Consider the following 18,815-nt stretch of genomic DNA (forward strand, 5'->3'; position numbering starts at 1 on the left):
TGATAGTGGTGGTGATCAGATGCACAGGTTGTTGTTCCCATTACGTACCTGCCAAGTTGCATTTGAATCGCACCTACCGATTTTAGTTATGACTGTTGGCGCAACATGCATATTTTGGCAGCTTTTGATTTTTATAAATTTTATTTTTTACATTTTTATCAATTTTATCATTTTAAAGTTTCAAACTAGCTAAGCCCTACAAGCCAAAACAATAATTGTAACTTTCGGACTAAAACTGTAGAATTTTTTCTCGGAGGTGGTGACCTACCTTAAACAGCTGCTGAAAAAAAAGTGTAACCCATCCATATTTCTATGGGCAAATTTATTAAGTGAACAACTAAGTCATGACAAGAATTTCATTTTGTGCACACAAAAGCAAACTAGAAAGATGTGTACAATAAACACAAAAAAAAAACAATGAACAATTTCATAAAGCTCAGGATCAGTTACTGAAAATTTTTTAATACTATCTGCACATCCCTGACAGAGACGCTGTAAGTGCAGCTGGAAGTATCTCTAAAACTGTTGCTGCAAAAAAATAACGAGTCGTCGAGTATAACAGATTTTGCTGCACTCACCTCATCTTCGACTAGGCTCCGCTGGATGGCCGTCCAGTAGCTGTCGGGCTTGTAGGACTTAGTCGTCGAGCTGCCAAAGTCGCACAGCTTGATGGTGCCCTTGGAACTCAGCAGGAGGTTCTCAATCTGCAACAATAGCAGGCACAGTGGCAACAACAGAAGTGAAAACCTCAGTCACATTTGGCTTTTCAAACAAATACAAACTGCAATAGCATGCAAAACTGGGCTAGTTGGTCGATCTTCATGGCAAAAGCAGTGCAAAAACACATGAGAAGAAGACACACCAACATGAGGAGAAGAAGAAGAAGGAGGACATAGGACGGGTGCTGAACAGCACCTGTCCTGTGTCATTCTTCTTGTGTTGAGGTCGTTTAGTACTGCTTTTACCACAAAACGAATATGCATTACAACCATATAGAGTCTCGCAGGGATCAAAAGATCACAAGCAGAATACCATCAAATGACTGTTCAACAGGTTTCTACAACTTGAAGGGGACCTGCAACACTTTTCCAAGTAATCATCAAATGGCTTCATTAAACGAGCTCATTTCATCACGAATTGACTGCCTAAAAATTTCTAAAATTCGTCAAGTAGAAGTATGAGATTAGTCTCACGCTTTAAGCGCTTTCCTCTCCTTTCGTACCAGCGAGCACGCTGAAAGCTGCACAGGGGGGTATGACACGGAGGCAAGAAGATGCGTCTGTTCGTCAGCGTGCATCATGGCCCTGAACACTTTCTTTTCTTTTTTTCCTCGAACGCGCGGCTTACTTTCAGTGTGATCATGACTGTACGCACGGGCACGTGGAGGCATCTTGCGGCGGCCGCTGTAACTAAGCAGCTCTTAATGCTGAATTGAGCCAATGGCCGTGGACTTTGGGTTTATGGCACAGTCATATTGGTTTATGGCATCACTTGTCGAGAGAAGAGGGAATGATTTCTAGCCGACTTATCGAGAGCCTTGAAATAATGCTGTGTAAATGTGATGCATTTACAGAGAGTTCTTCCTAGGTCGTGTCTGAAATGGTTAATGTGAACTGCAAGCAACTGGCCTGGCTTTCAGTTCTCGTATACGCATTTGTGCGTAGGCAAGATAATTGCTGGTAATTAAGAATAACAGACTGGATTCCAAGAGAAAGCAAGCACACAAGGGGGGCAGAACATTAGGTGGGCAGATGAGATGAAGAAGTTAGTGAGAATAATGTGGCCGCAGCAAGCACAGGACCGAGTTGATTGGCGAAACATGGGAGAGGCATTTGCCCTGCAGTGGGCGCAGTCAGGCTGATGATGATGAAACACATTTGAGACGCCGCTTATTGCACAGCAACTGACCTTGAGGTCGCGGTGTATGATAGGCGGGCTCTGCGAGTGCATGTGACGGACAGCGCTACACGTCTGGTAGAAGATCTGCAGCACCTGAGCGAGGCTGAGGTTTGTCGTCCGCTGTTGAAGGACATCTACCAGGGGACCACCTGCACCATCAATGCAAGGTACAGAGAAGCGTACGGCAGGGGGCTAGTTGGTAAGACCATGGAAAACATAAAACTACGCCTACATAGAGGACACAAGAAGAAAGAAGTGGACGGGGCGTAGTTTTATGTTTTCCAAGGTACAGATGTCTCTTTGGATGACTTTTCAAAGCTGCAAAGCACACAAGATGACCACGCAGTGCTGCACGAACACGAAAATGACCATCCGTTCCACACGCGAGAAAGTAGATGCACAAATAAAAGCACGCAGCAATCATATAGACTATTTTACGGATGGGTTTTGGCACCTCCATAATGCGCTGTAGCCTTGCCGTTTTTATACCTTTAACAACTAAAACAGTGCTGCGGTAGACGCATATGCATCAAGACTGTTGGGTTGGTGCATTCAACGTTTCATGACCTCATTAATTCATGCCATACTATATAAAAATAAGAAAACATTTGTTTAACAGCCCAAGGTGGCGGAGCGGCGCCCACTTGTCTCATGTAAAACTCTCTATACTTAGATGAATATGGAAGAACCATATTTTGTCTCCCCCAACACTATTAGCTATATTCAAAGTAATGCACTATTAAAAAGTTATCAATGCAATCACTGAAGCTTTGTCTCATAGCCTGAAACTTTCTCATTGCCCTGTAGATGAAACAAAATACAAGCTTTAATGCAGCTGTTGCCCTTCTAAGATTACTGCCTAAAACCTAATTTCTGATAGAGCTGTCCATCAACAAGTTGTTAGCTTGCCATTCCAGATGTTTCGAACTAGCTTAATGCTACGTAAAGTCCAACAAAGATTGCTGCTGGAGCCAACAATGCTTCCAGCAACATTCTACAATCAAACCCCGATATACCGAATCTGAAAGAGATCACAAAATATTTCTATATATAGGTAATTTGATATATAAGATATTTTTATATATGGGTGATTCCACGTAAGATCGAACAAACGATGGCTGGTCGACCTCTCAAATTTGTTTCAAAATTTTATATATTATTGCCTGATGAGTGGAAAGAAGAGATCCGCAATTTGTTTTGCCGCCAAAAATTGTTTCGAACCACAAGAAATCTATAATGACGAAGAGGTGGAGTGGAGCGCTCATCCGCTCTGCTGTTTTGGCCAACTTTCGTTATGAATTGCACAAAATATATTAAAGTTAGGCAGCTGAACTTTATTTACCTAAATGTATGCATGTTTTTGCTTCTGCTCAGGTATTTTTAGTTTTTATGTGTAGTGTAGATGTTTTTATAAAAAACCTCAAAAAATCGCCCAATCGGCAAAATTTTCTTTACTTTGAAGGTCTTTATCTCAAAAAAGCCTTGTAGCATAGCGACAAAAATTCTGCATTACGTTCCTCACATGCGTATCTACCAAACTGCCAAATCATGTATTTATATAATTTTTCAGTAAAGAGATATGATCGGGCTAAGTTCAAGAAAACACCGAACAATGAAAACTTCTGACGACAATTAAAAAAAACCCCCATTTTTTAAATTTCTTAAACTTTGTCCACTTATTCTCCTCCACATCATCTTTCACAATCATTAAAAACATGTTGCATAATGTCGTTGCACTAATAGTTACGGCCCCTCCAATAAGACCCTTAGGCAAGGATGGGCAATTCCGACTTTTTGCCCATCAAGTGTATAAAATGCAGGCAGGATTGAATTTCTTTTTATTAAAAGGCCAGCAGGTACCTAAAAAGGTGTTGCCGGCACTGAAGACGTTAATTTTGAAAATATTTGGTCACTGCAGCGGCCACGAGCGCGGGGCTACCGATCAGGCGCGCGCGCACCCGAGATGCTCGTTGTAAGAGACGGCGCAGTGAGAGCTCGTTTTCGCGTCCTCAGACCGATTGAGTTCGAAACAGCAACGCCTCTCGGGTGACTTGAACGCACGTGCACCGGTAGTCGCAGTGATCTGGTTAATTGCGTCGATTTCTTTTTCAGGGGGCATAAAAATGTCATCGTTATACAGTGCGTTCCGTGAAGATCTTTCATTGCAGTGGTAGCAAAAGCACGCGTAGCACAAGTAGACCGTCTCACTGACAGTCACTGATCTTTCGGGCGTTAAACGTTCCTTCAAAGCATTTATGTCTAGGTAGGTAACTCTGCGAAATTTTGGCTTCTTTGCATTAATTAAAGGAGTACTGACACGATTTTGAGACATCGTAAAAGGGACATTATTTGCTTCGTTGGTATGCAGTGTCCACGCTGTCCACACTGGAGTCGGAGAACACGTATAAAATATTTTAATTTGACTTTGAAGTTTTCGTCGCTGAGCATTTGCAAGCCAGCCACACTGCAAGGACATTATCCCGACAAGTCAAGACAGTTCCTCCGAGTTCGCGAGTTCTGCGTCCTGCATGCAGCGTAAATCGTAGAAATCACTCTCCGGGTGACTGGACGACAATTCACTCATCGTTGTCTATTGCACCACGAGCAGATGACGGATTTCCCGCTAGTACGTCGCGAATTTCTGTATCTCCGTGACATCACACTGCCATGAAACGACACTTGAGAAGCCACCCCCTCGATATCGAAACCGAAAGTGTCTATTTAAGGTGGCGCTAATTAAAATATAGGATGCATTCCCAGGCACCACAATAGCCGTTTTAGGTTTCTCGACACCAGTATTTTTATTTAGAGCAACAATCCGAAATTTTTTAAATTTCGTGTCAGTACTCCTTTAAGCTTCTTGTGCTTCGAAAGGTAGTCTCCACAATAGACTCATTGAGAGCTATACTTTCTCGTCATGAGACGCACAGGAGGAATAGAGTAAGAGCAAAGCACAAGAACTATCCGCGCCGAATGAAGTGTAAACAGCGCACCGAACACGCGGCCAGTTCACGCCGTCTGCTGCCGGCATCTAATATAGACAAGCGCATCCGGTTACCGATAGTTTTGCTTTTCTTTCCTTTGACAATCCATATTTTGCTTTGCCACTGGAGCGCCACGTTCATGCTTTCCACTGACCGCAACTGACGCAGCGCAGTTTCTGTGGCAGCAGCGTGCGTGAAGCGAGCGCTCATAGCTCCCTTATAGTTTTCATCTTGCTTCCATCTCCGCCGTGTTATCAGCGCCTAGCTGAGATGCGAACAGAGGGCGGATAGAATAGCGAAGCTCCAGTGCACGTGCGTTCAAGTCACCCGAGAGGTGTTAATTGCTGTTTCGAACTCAATCGGTCTGAGGACGCGAGAACGAGCTCTCACTGCGCCGTCTCTTACAACGAGCATCTCGGGTGCGCACGCGCCTACTCGGTAGCTCCGCGCTCGTGGCCGCTGCAGTGACCAAATAATTTCAAAATTAACGTCTTCAGTGCCGGCGACACCTTTTTAGGTACCTGTTGACCTTTTAATGAAAAGAAATTCAATCCTGCCTGCATTTTATACACTTGCTGGGCAAGAAGTCGGATTGGCCCGTCCTTGCCTAAAGGTCTCTTTGGAGGGGCCATAACTATTAGTGCAACCACATTATGCAACATGTTTTTAATGATTGTGAAAGCTGATGTGGAGGAGGATAAGTGGACAAAGTTTAAGAAATTTAAAAAATGGGGTTTTTTTTTAATTGTCGTCAGAAGTTTTCATTGTTCGGTGTTTTCTTGAACTTAGCCCGATCATATCTCTTTACTGAAAAGTTATATAAATACAAGATTTGGCAGTTTGGTAGATACGCATGCGAAGAACGTAATGCAGAATTTTTGTCGCTCTGCTGCAAGGCTCTTTTGAGGTAAAGACCTTCAAAGTAAAGAAAATTTTGCCGATTGGGCCATTTTTGAGGTTTTTTATAAAAACATCTACACTACATATAAAAACTAAAAATACCTGAGCAGAAGCAAAAACATGCATATATTTAGGAAAATAAATTTCAGCTACCTAACTTTAATATATTTTGTGCAATTCATAACGAAAGTTGGCCGAAACCGCAGAGCGGATGAGCGCTCCACTCCACCTCTTCGTCATTATTGATTTCCTGTGGTTCGAAAAAATTTTTGGCGGCAAAACAAATTGCGGATCTCTTCTTTCCACTCATCAGGCAATAATATATAAAATTTTGAAATAAATTTGAGAGGTCGACCAGCCATCGTTTGTTCGATCTTACGTGGAATCACCCATATAGAAAATACATTCAAGGGGATATTACAAATATTCGATATTCACAATAATTTGCTATATGTGGGTTCGACTAAACTGTAATTAAGTCTATTGTAGGAAATAGTTTGATAGCCATAGCCAGCTTAACATCACTCAGTGTCCATTTGAAAATGGTCCTCACATTATAGGTTCTATGTTTCTTTCAAAGCTTCAGTACACTGAAAGCCAGAGTAAACAAAGCACGTTGTGCATGACAATCCTCTCACCTGGGCAGAGTTCTGTGAGGAGAAGGTATTCCGACTTGCCGTGACCTGACTGGCCTTTCTCAATGGCCGCAGCTGCGATGAAGTCTATCACGTTCGGGTGGCCCGAAAGCTTTTTCTGCGATAACCGTCAAGGTCTGCCAACAAACGACTAGCAAGGAGACAGCAGTGATTAAAAAAGAACTGTACAAAAGACTGCACGTGACTTTGCAAAGCACCATGTATGACGTACGACTCTAGCATCTTGCAAAGTGGACAGCACTATTTCGCAGCAAATGTGGCAGGGTCTACAGTCGGATACAACTCAAGAATGCAGGAGAGGCCTCACCAAGATGGCCAAAGCACGACAGCTGACAGTCTCGGTGACTGAAGAAATAGTCCCGCTTATGTGCTCGGCGATGTTTTGATGGCGGGATCACCGACCACCCAGCTTATGAGATCAATCTATCCCTTTCAGCGGCGGTGTCCACAATTGTACACATCAGCTTTGGAGGCGCATCACGCAAAGCGTTTCTTCAAATAACTTGAAACGCAGTGTGCACGTCTGCACAGGCTTCCCGAGTAGACAACTAGCGGTCATTTAACTTCATTGTGCTGCGTATTGCTGCAGACGATCAATTTGATGGAGACACTACCATGCTTCACGATCGTTCGACATGCCCCGTTCCAGGACCAAAGTCAAGAGTATTCTTTTTCTTTGCTCAAAACGAATAGTACAACCAAAAAACAAACTGGACATGTATTTTAGGCCTAATATTTGATTCTTTTTAGCAAGAACTGGAGCTGACTGATCGCAGAATAATTAGATACTCAATCATACACTAATTAACATTACTTACTTAACACACACAAGACAACACATTCCTTAACTTTCTTTCTTGGAATGGATTAGACGCAATTGCAGACAGTGCATCATAATTTGTGCCTAAAGAGGCTACACTCAGCTTCATGCACCAAGTGCGACGCTGTGGAGCTATGCAAGAACTTTGGTCAGCAAAAATGTGAAAGTCCGCGCATCTCATGCTCGGATTTCGGCGTCATAAATGTGGCCTCTGCAACTGGCTCCAGCTGCGCGCTGCCAGAACTAATTGTGGAGGTTACAGCACGAAAACAAAGAGACGCTAAACAATCTTTTTAAAACAACGTATATACAACCGTATAAATAGCAAGGTTCATTTATTTCTACGGCACAAGGCATCTTCATTCATTACTCAGTCTAAAAACAAAAAAAGAAGAAAAAACACATTATAGGTGATAAATCGTTGAACTATTTCTTGGTGTGAACGCGTCTACTCTAAGAAGTCTTGATAGCGTCCATAGTGTAGCATCTGATGTATAAAACGGGATATGAATATCGCACTCATTGGTGCAGGCTGGTGTGGATCCGCCTCCTGAGGAGGAAATGCCACCGACTTCCAAATTTACGTTTGCCAAGAGTCACTATCAATGAAACATTTTATCTAAGGGCTATACACATTTTAACTCGGTTTGCCAGTAGAACAAGGGTGCGCAAAATTTGTTTCGTTAAAGAGATGCACCATGCACTCGGAAGGAAGTCTGAAATACACTGCAAAATGTAGGAAACCATCTAGCTACAAATGTGGCTGCTACCAGTGATCTTCTGGCCTGTCAGTAAGCAGACTGCTGGAATAATGAAAAGTAGGCAGTCAAAAACCGATGAAAGTATGTAGAAAATTTTATTTTCTTTGAAGTTGCATCGTGCCCCCTCTGCAATGTTTCCACTATCTTGAAAAGTGTATTTAAGTCAATTATGCTAAGCACCGCTGATACGATGAGAAATTGTCGAACGAGTAACATTTCTGTACCAGATGTTTTGACAGGGGACTTGTATACGTCTGGCAGTTGCTGCACCAGTGATAGGTAACCCCCATTAAAGTGCGTGCTTCAGCAGCGATCCTTCGACAATTTCTTGCCACTCCAAGCCTCCGTCTTAATGGGGCCCTGAAACGGTTTTGACGATTTTGTATGAACACGTTGAGCCGGTAGAGCAAGTCCTAAGGATCATTTACAGACCGATTTAGGCTCTGTGCGTAAACTGTGTAATTTATTACAAGGCTTTAAAGCTGCGAATCGCCACCGATCACAGCGGCTCAGCCAAACGCGTTTTCAAACCACCCACTTCCAGTGCGCGTCTTATTGGAAGCGCGACGTCATGCAGGCGGCTGATCTGATTGGATATGTCCAGTACACGTCACTGAACCTCCTGTGGGCAGCGAGCGTCGTCTGCCTGTGTTACAACGTACTCACTGTTGATGTGAGCTGAGCGACAGTGTTTATCTCGAAGTTTCTTTTCTTGGACACAATGAATTGCCTTAGCCGTGTTGTGTACCACATATCTAGCAATTGGTGACTTGTAAAGCAGCAACATCGTGCAATGTTTGTGAGTCATTTGACGAGCGGAATCCCTTCAGCTCGTCACTGCAATGAGCGTCGCGCTCTCGCTATCTGTTCAACGCCACGATCCATGTGTCTGAGGCTGTAACTTCACCCCTGAAGACACAACCACATCGCCCGAGTTTACGCTTATCGGTGATCGTTCTCGAATTATTTTTGTTTGTCCGCATGCTTTTGCATGTTGTCGCCCGTACAGGAGAATAAAATAAGATCGGCCAGTAGTGTGGCGGCACCTGTCGGAGCAGATATCAACCACTCCGCGAGCTTCGTCTTTGTTGCCAGATGGCATGCCGCCGGGCACACTGGGCCTCCGAGATTGCGCGCAACCTGTCGGCGCGCAATATCGGAGGCCATGACTGGGCGAAGCTCAAACCATTGAGTGCACTCATGAGAGCGCTGCGACTGCTGGCGATGCCAGCGTGTCTGTGAGATGAGGGTGCAAGGCAGTGGTGAGAAGGAGGGTACAGATATAACTGTCCGTAGCAGCCTTGGTACACGGTGCGTCACTTAATTTCTGGTGCGAATGATTTGAAGATGCTCTTGCCTAAACGCTGACAAAACTTCAAAAAACCGTTTCAGGGTCCTTTTAATAACAGTCAAGTACTTACCCCAATCATGGATGCTAATCATACATGTGCTAAAGTTATTATTGGTTACAGAGCACCAGAAACAAAGCCATCCAAGCCAACAAGTCAACATCAAGCCAAGGATACAAGGACGTTGACTTCCTGGAGAATGGATCTGCTAGCCTCCTCATCTCCGGCAAACATTCGCTGTGCAGATCCGAGAGAAGCAACAGAAAAGAAAAAAAATTCAGGGTCATGATCAACAGGAAACAGCTGCACAGCATGCGTAATCAAGCACTTCCTTTCGATTTCAACGCCATATATTGACGCCGCCAGAAAGAAAAGAAAAACAGGCAGGGATAGTCTACAGGATGTGCCAAATTGGCAAGCGCCACGAGAACTCAAGAAAGTTGGGTCGTTACCTTGAGTGCGTATTCCCTGTTTGAAGACAAGTCTTGTGCTGCAAATACAAAGCCAAAACCCCCTGCAAAGACAACAACACAAAACCGAACATCAGAGCCATGTTCTTGCAATCGAACAACTGAAGTTACTCCTTTCTTGTTGTATATAGCACTGGGAAATGCTCCTTAAAGGAGCACGTGAAGAAAAGTTGCACTGTGTTAGTAAAAAAAAAATGTTTAAAAAATGTTGTAAACAACAACACAAAACCGAACATCAGAGCCATGTTCTTGCAATCGAACAACTGAAGTTACTCCTTTCTTGTTGTATATAGCACTGGGAAATGCTCCTTAAAGGAGCATGCGAAGAAAAGTTGCACCGTGTTAGTAAAAAAAATGTTTAAAAAATGTCAAAAACACCTTATAACAGTAGACTTGGAAAGCCCAAAACCAAATATTTGGTGTAGAAACAACACACATTGTTTGTATATATGAAAGCACACCACTGGAATGAGACTAAATTAAGGCAATCTTGCTGCTAAAACAGTGAACAGCCCACAGGAATTGAATGACAATGATGTAAACATATGACAGGGAGTGCACATCTCAAGAGGCACAGGTATTCTAAGTAAAATGCAACCAGAGAAAGAACATTAGAAAGCAGTGTTCACTGTCTAATTGGCCTCCACTAGAAAAAAAATGATTGAAGACTACCTTTTGATGCTGCAACATTTTCTCAGAGATTAGGATTGACCAAATGCAGCCAAAAAAAAAGAAAAAGGGAGGGAGCAGCTCTCGACAGAAGAGTACTGCTTTTTGCCAGCATACACATAACTACAGATATGACACTCCGACCAAACACTACAGTAAATGTCACTCAACAGCAGATCTATGGGGTCTTCTGAAACTGACAGCACTGCACGTCTTACAGCGGAGCGAAAGCAATACTGACCACCATCAACTGCATATCTCTGTTTATGGGAGGAAATGTCAGAGTTGTGATGAAGCATCACGACTGTAATTGAACGAAATGATAATAACTGAACAAAAATTGAAACTGGATCCACGGTAGTATATGATAATCTTAGCGACTGAGAACAAACAGCCTTTTCGTGGGTGCATTCTTTCACCTTTAAGGAATGGATGTGTAGTTTCTTACAGTGACAATTTGCTGTTTCATAGCATGTATCCTAAGCTCTGGAATCGCGGAGAAAATGCTGGACTTTGGTGTACCACATTATCTATGGTCGGTTCACAACCAAATAAGTATACGCTGCACTCACCGCCACCGCTCCTCCAAACCAGAGAAATTTGCATAGATGATTCATCCAATAAAGTTCTCGTTTTCATGACATTGAGAACGTTTCCATGCTTAAGGTGACTGATTCTGCCACACACATGTACGTTTGTGTCGTTGGTTTTGGGCCGAAAACTTGACCGTTCCGGCAAGTTTTGTCCGATTCTGGGATCAGCACTCAGTCTATTTAATTATTATTTATTTATTTATTTCAAGAAACCCCCAAAGGCCCTCACTGGGAGGGTATTACATAGGGGGGTAGGGAAAAAAAGATACACTGCAATAGAGACATAGCAAGCATGAAAAATTGCAAACAAAACGAGACTTGCTTAAGTATAATGAAAAATGCAACGCAATAACACAACACATACTGAAAATATTGAAAGAGGTATTTAAAAACGCAACACAAAATAACAGAATAACATAATAGAACAAAAAGAAGGGTTATTGAGAACAGAGCAGAACACTAAACTTGGTTAAAAGTTCATTGAATTTCAGAATGTTGCTTTCTATTGCAATATTTTGAGGCAGCTGGTTCCATTCAATGATGGTTTTTGGAATGAACGAATTAGCACAAGATGAAGTATGGCATGTGATGAGTTTGATCTTGAGTGGGTGATCACGGCATGGAAAGATGGCTAAGCGTGACCGAAAAAAATTGTCATGAAGCAACGGATGATGATAAATTCTATGAAAAAGAGATAAACGGGCCAGTTTACGACGATGAGAAAGGTTATCAAGACCAGCACGAGCTTTTAAGGCAGTGACGCTAGTGAAACGAGAGTAGTCGGAGACAATGAAGCGAGCAGCACGGTTCTGCACGGATTCTACGTTATCAATGATATATGCTTGTTCCGGGTACCATATGGCTCAAGCGTACTCAATTTTAGGACGGATTAGGGTAATGTCCATAAGTTTTCGCACATGCGCAGGAGCATGGCGCAGATTACGTTTTAACATACCAAGGGAGCAGTTAGCAGCTGCAAGAATGTGATCTATGTGACAGTTCCAGGATAGGTCGGACTGGAGGTGAAGTACTAGATATTTGTATGACATGGCTGACTCGACGGGCGTGTGATTAAGTGTATATGTGGTCGGTAGGCAGCTAGAATTCTGTGTAAAGGAGATGAGTTTAGTTTTGGAGTGATTTAGCTTCATTAGCCATCATGAACATCATGAATTGATGGATTCGAGGTGAGATTGCAGGGAACGGCGGTCCTGGTCACTTGATGGCACGATACACAATGCAGTCATCAGCGAACAATCTAATTTGGGAAGAAATGCCATTAGGTAAATCATTAATAAATATTAGAGCGGAGCGCCTAGCAGGCTCCCTTGTGGTATGCCGGATGAGACCTGCGCCACTGAAGAGTTAGAGCCATTAACAGAGGTGAACTGAACGCGAGAGGAGAGGAAGTCTTTGATCCATGCTAAAGCCTGGGAGTCAATGTTGAGATGCGTTAACTTAAGTAGTAATCTGTGGTGAGGGACACAATCAAATGCCTTCGAGAAGTCGAGAAACAAGGCGTCAACGTGATACCCAACGTCCATGAAGGCAAATACGTCGTTAGTAAATCTTGCAAGCTGAGTGTCACAAGAGGATCCCTTGCGAAAACCGTGCTGCTGTTTAAAATTGATGAGATCTTCGAGATAATTGATGATCTGTGAGTGAATAACATGTTCGAGGAGCTTGGGTCTGTAGTTAAGAGGATCGGAGCGAATCAGCGATTTGAAGATTTGTATAACTTTGGCTATGCGCCAGTCATGAGAGATGGAACCACACGATAATGACTGCGAGAAAAGTGCACAAATGATTGGACAAATACTATAAGATAAATTTTTGAGACATTTGTTATTAAAGCCAAGGGAATCCATAGATGTAAAGTCCTTTAGGTTAGTTAATAACGAAGGAATACCATCTTCACAAGTGACAAGTGGAGGCATACAGTAATTATTAGCTAGACTGAGAACTAGAGAAGTGGGAAAGACTTCACGTGTAAAAACAGTCGAGAAAGCATTGTTAAAAAGTTCAGCAGAATGGGCATCATCGAGTTGACCGCAACTAGAATTTGTTAAAGATGATTTAGGACGTGAATGGGGGTTAATTACGCACCCAAAATTTACAAGGGTTATCAGTAAGCATGGAGGGTAAGATTCTTGGTTGTGGGTGCGAAAAGACAAGGACGAAGGGAAGAAGACACACCGTCCTTGTCTTTTCGCGCCCACATCCAAGAACCATGACAGACCAAGAAGCCCGCATCGCTACCCTAGGAGGGTAAGACCAGGGGCGTAGCCAGAAATTTTTTTCGGGGGGGGTTCAACCATACTTTTTGTATGTTCGTGCGTGCGTTTGTATGTGTGCGTGCCTATATACGCAAGCAAAACTTAAAAATTTCGGGGGGGGTTTGAACCCCCCCAACCCCCCCCTTGGCTACGCCCCTGGGTAAGACGTTGCAGTAAAACTGATGCTGTGTGGTTTTCAGCATTCTTTGATCCTTCTTATCTCTCTCTCTGTCAAACGTAATGTTTTAGAAAGAAGCGACAAACTGACGACACACCACTGTGTCTCGTTTCCCTGAATGTTCCCGTTTTTTGCAGTGCTATCACAAAGTGAAAATGACATACGGTACCAACAAGCCCACATCTCTACCCTTATCGACATCACAGTGAGTTTGAAATGGAAACCCACAAGCAATGATGCATAGAATAGCACATACTAAGGCGCCGTTTGAATGTCACACACCTGTCGAAGCAGTGACAGAACAAAATGGCTTCGGAGGTACCAGTACACCCATAGACATTTCCAAGGGTGTCATGTTGGTGCTAGTGTTGTTACACAGTGGAAAACGTGCAAAAGGATCCTTTCAAGCGTCAAAAAAATAAATAAATAAAGGTGAATAGAACAAGAGAACAACAGGCGCTTCCAAGCACAGATGAAAAAAAAAAAGGCAGATACAAGGTCAGACACAGACAGGGTGACAGACAGGGGGTGCTTCCCGAGAACTGCTGTAATCGCAACGCGCAATTATTTTCGGAAGCGAATGGAACGCGGAATTACGCGAATCCCTCGACGTCTTAGCGGGTCAGTGAGCAGCGTGCGCAGATGTGCTCGTTCCAAAGCAAGACGTTTCGAAAACATACGGAGCGAAAGCGGTCTCTTTTTCAATACGGCGTGTATCTGCATGGGGCGGGATTTTCAAGCAAAGAACAGCACGAAAGGAAAACCCTCCCCCCTTCGTTTTCAAAGCGTCCGACGCGCCTGGCACGAAACGCGCGAACGCGTTAACAAATAAAACAAAAGGTACGCGGACGCAAAGGGCCGCCGCTCACGCCTCTACAGTAGCTCGCTTTTTTTTTTTTTTTCGGAGCGTAAATCGAAACTGCTCCGTGCCCACCGCTACCCCTTTAGAGCTCCTGTTTCTTGCGAGCCCAGACCGTCGGGCGTGCGTTTCTTGTTTGGTTTTTTTGAACGCTCCGTTCGTGAATCGCATGGAGCAGCCCTCCAAGGAGCACTAAATGAATGGCGTAAGCCGAAAGCAGGCCGCGCGCTCGTCCGGATTAGACGAGGACGAGTAATCAGGGAAGTCGAGATATCCGAGCTTAAATAAACGAATGGGGGAGGGATAAACCGGATTAACGATAAAGTGGAGTCTGTTGCGGGCTCGGCCGGCCATACGGGACACGATCACCGCTAGAAATCATAAAAACCACGGCGGTGGAGCGCTTGACAACTAACTACTCCCCCCGCCGGTGGCCCCGAAAAAACAGCTGCTAGGCCCCCAACGCCGCTCGCTCCCAAGTCGCGGCTGTAGTGTGATACGGGGCGGAGATGTGACGTGCAATAAAGAACCCTCCAAGTGAGACACCGTCAAACGCTAGCCGCGCCTTAGCGCAAAGGCTCCGCGGCTTTCGCAGTAGCAGCGAGCAAAAACGCAGCCAGCTCTGCGACTAAGAAACAAAAACAAAGCCTGCCGTCTATCAATCGAAAGGAGCCCAATGCGCATCGTTGGCGAGTCTGTAGTGACAACAAAACGCGGTGGGGTCGGCGATATAGTACGAAATCAGATCGAGGGCTGTTTGGGAGCATTTCGAACATGCGGTGATGTTGTAGACAAGGGAGTAAGAGACAAAAAAAACTGACCTTCGGCTAGAACCCGTTTGACGCGCAACCTCTGGTTCCCGAGCTCAACCACTTGGCCGACGAATTCGTGGTCTTCCCCGCCTCGACCGTTCGCCGAAGAAGACGAACCGCCGGCGAGGTAACCCAACGCCGACTTGAACAGGTCTGTCATGCTGGTTCACGACTCGGGCAGCAAGCTGCGGCAGCAGAGACGGGGGCGTCGCACGATGCGACCTCTCGCTCGACTCTTTGGCGGCGACGAAGCACACACCGCAAGTGCGAACCCTCAAAGCATGACGTCTTCGCGTCCGTGCTTTCCGCTCGACGAGGGTTCGGTTGAAAACAAAACGGCGTTTAGACGACGGGAAATCGCCTATCGACCGCGGCCCGTGCCTCAACAGGGAGGACGCTCCATTCACCGTTGGGCGCCATGTTTGCCCAATGACGTCATGGGAAAGACACCGCAGTGGCTGCAGTCCGCCGCTGCGTTGCATCGAAAGCTTATTTCATCCAAATGAAATATATTTACAAACCACGCCTTTTAGTCCTAAGGATAGTAACGTTTTCGTGGCAGCTAGTTCGCCCCGAACGTTAAATGTCTAAATGCAAAAATTGACAAAAGTGTGGCGAAGTTTAGGCTCGGCCTCCGAGACATTGTACCAATGACAATCATAGAGGCTACGTTTCAGACACACTTTAGTGTGGCGGCGCTGTCATCAGAAGCGATGGCCGAACGGGGCGCTGAACTTTTCCGTGGCACTTGGGATCGATAAGTTTTGCGGTTTAATTTCTAGTTACATAGTGCTGTTATAAAATTCCAGATTTTGCAAGGAAATTCCTTTTACACATCATACAATCGTGCAGGGCAAATCATCGATGTTGACGAGCGTTTCAAAGTTCAAGTACAGTGTTCTAGAAGTTCAAGATAGACGTTCAGAATAGAGCGAAGCTCTCAGTCTCTACTTGGTCGGGATTTTTAAGCATCGTTCGGCATCCTCACTGAAAAAAAGCAGGCCGATCACGGAGATAGTGCAATTCCGGGCTGATTATCAGCGGCGGTGAAGGGCGTGAATGAAGCCCTCTTCACAAAGGTAGCAATATAATAATAATAAGAAGAAGAAGAATACAGTCGAATCGCTTTATAAAGAAGCAGCATAGGGACCATTAATTAGTTCCTTATATCTGTTATTCGTTGTAAGGGTACACACATATATATAAAAATCAGCTTAACAATTCGGAAGTCTGGCTCGCGCAAAAATACTACTTTATGCCACTGAAATCAAGCATGACTAACTAAAATTTGTATTTAGTTCGCTATAAGCGATCAATCCGCTATATCGGTGTTCGTTATAACGAGGTTATAACTAATATATGGATGTGCGACATGGCGCCAGATATCCGTAGCACAAAACGCGAACCATGCGAAATTTCCTACATAAACAATAAGATATGGGTTACAATTTTGTAACACAACGCAAGAAGGCCCGAGGGTTAGGCTTTGTGCACGCAGTGCGCAGAGCGCGTGCGTCCGCTTTTCTGCGCGAGGCCTCTGCACAGAAAGGTTTCTCATCGTCCTACAGGTGAGAAAGAAGCTTTATTCAAATTTTAAAGGGTCCCTAAACCACCTCCGAATGAATGAATAAGCTTTATTTAAAGTTAGTCCGGCAGTTTCCTTCAGGCAGGGGGGGGGGGGGGTGATGGGATTAACGCCTGTTCCGTCCCACCCTCCGTAGAGGATGATGGCGGTGCCTCAGGTGACGGATCGAAGTCTTTGGACCCGGGCGGCATCTTCGGCTTGCCGGATGGCCAACCTCCGAATATCTTTTTTTTACATTTCAAGTAAACGGGCGCATTGAGTTCAGAGTGCCGCCACGATCAGCAGTGACAAACGCGGCAGCGCTACGCGCCGCGGGCGCGCCACAAAATAAAAAACAATCACTTGTTCCTCACTGCATGGGCTTTTCGGTATCCCCGGCGTTGATCGTGAGAAGGAAAGAGCGAAACGTGCGAGGGTATAGATACCTTGCAAGTGAAGTATGGACGCAGCTTCTGAACGTACTGGCTCTCCACGTGCGAGGGCCGCATAGCACCGTTTCAAAAAGTTCTCGCGGTCACGTGTTCGTTGTAGACTCTTGCACAAATGCAACACCACAACTAAATTTAACCTCTGGGTGGTTTAGGGCCGGGCCCTTTGAAAAAAAAAAAAAAAAAAAACAGGCATGTGGGCCCCTCTTTCGCTGAGACGGAGCCCCGAGGAAGAAGGAACCAACTGCGCTGAGCATTTTTCGCGACCTCGAGTTTTTCGCAGGCTCTGTCATGGTCACAGCCAAGGGAAGGGCCAAAATACAGACATAAGGCTTTCGCCTTCAGTTAGTTGGTTGTTTGTTCATGAGGCTTAGCCATGGGCCGTTAAACCTCATGAACAACCAACCAACTAGTAACTCGAGAGACAGCTAGTCTCCGGATAACTTCGACCACGTGGGGTTCTTTGATGGGCATGCAGCTGGCTGAAATCGCGCAGTACACGTCCTTGCATTTCGCCTACGTCTAAATGCGACCACCGCGGTCAGGATCGCACCAGGGAAAAATATTAATTTTGGGGGTTTTACGTTCCAAAACCACATGATTATGAGGCACGCGGGGGAACTCAGGAGTAATTGTGACCAGCTGGATCGTTCCTTGATGTGCGCCTAAATCTAAGTACACGAGTGTTGTCCGCCCGTTGCACCACCATCGAAAAGCGGCCGCCGTTGCCGCGGAATCGAACCCTCGACCTTGCAGCACGACCTTGCAAGTGAAGTTATGGACGCAGTTAATTCTGAACGCACTGGCCCTCCACGATGGCGGCTTTTATGAAAAGTTGCGGCCGGCTTTAATGTGATAACGACGTGGCAGGAACGCCTTCGTGCATGAATAACGAAAAAAATCTGCATTTGATATCTTGATAACAATAATGCGACATCGCAAACGTCGCGTCCCCCATATGCTGGTGCTCCAAAACACGGCAGCTGTTTCAGTGACCCGCTTTGAGACAGATGAAAATATCGGACTGGGACGTCATATGGTACTTCTTCATGTTTCCGGTATTTTATTATACTCGCTAAGCATATGGCAATGACACACGCAGAAACTGCCCATTGATCGTGAAATGAATTTCATTTGAACCAATGTATGTCCATGTGTATGTTTTTCAAGTTATTTATACGCCTGTGAATTATATGACACGCAAGTCCACAAGGCGTTATAGACGTGATGGACCCACCGTTGACCAAGTTAAGATGCATGTTATGACTTCATCATGTGACGTCACAAATTTTGGCGATCTGTGACGTCATGCACTCTAAGAAAAAATCGAGTATTTGGGGAGTATTTCTGCCACACAACAATAATCGTCATCCGGCTTGCTCGCGTTTCCTTTCTTGAAAACCCGGATCTCGTCACTTTCATATCAAGAATGCTATGTCACGCTGATAACGCGCGCGCCGTTCGTGACGACCGCGGTGATAACGCGAGGAAATAAGTACGCGGGTTAGATGACGATTATCGTTGTGTGGCAGAAATACTCCCCAAATACTCGATTTTTTCTTAGAGTGTGAGGACG

General features: G+C 44.8%; 1 protein-coding gene across 1 annotated transcript in view; it reads right to left on the bottom strand.

The window, feature by feature from the left end:
* Positions 1–15,659, bottom strand: part of LOC119405416 (cyclin-G-associated kinase) — a 54,588-nt gene extending 38,929 nt beyond the window's left edge. Inside the window, exons 1-6 of the mRNA XM_037672254.1 lie at positions 15,236–15,659; positions 9,822–9,883; positions 9,547–9,606; positions 6,422–6,536; positions 1,909–2,048; positions 579–704 (exon numbers count right to left, since the gene is read on the bottom strand). Of these exons, the coding sequence (XP_037528182.1) occupies positions 579–704; positions 1,909–2,048; positions 6,422–6,536; positions 9,547–9,606; positions 9,822–9,883; positions 15,236–15,386 (654 nt within the window). The 5' untranslated portion in view covers positions 15,387–15,659. The remainder of the gene's footprint in view (positions 1–578; positions 705–1,908; positions 2,049–6,421; positions 6,537–9,546; positions 9,607–9,821; positions 9,884–15,235) is intronic.
* Positions 15,660–18,815: the final 3,156 nt, after the last annotated feature.

Source organism: Rhipicephalus sanguineus, chromosome 9 (genome assembly GCF_013339695.2).
Source record: "Rhipicephalus sanguineus isolate Rsan-2018 chromosome 9, BIME_Rsan_1.4, whole genome shotgun sequence".
Taxonomy (NCBI): Eukaryota; Metazoa; Arthropoda; class Arachnida; order Ixodida; family Ixodidae; genus Rhipicephalus; species Rhipicephalus sanguineus.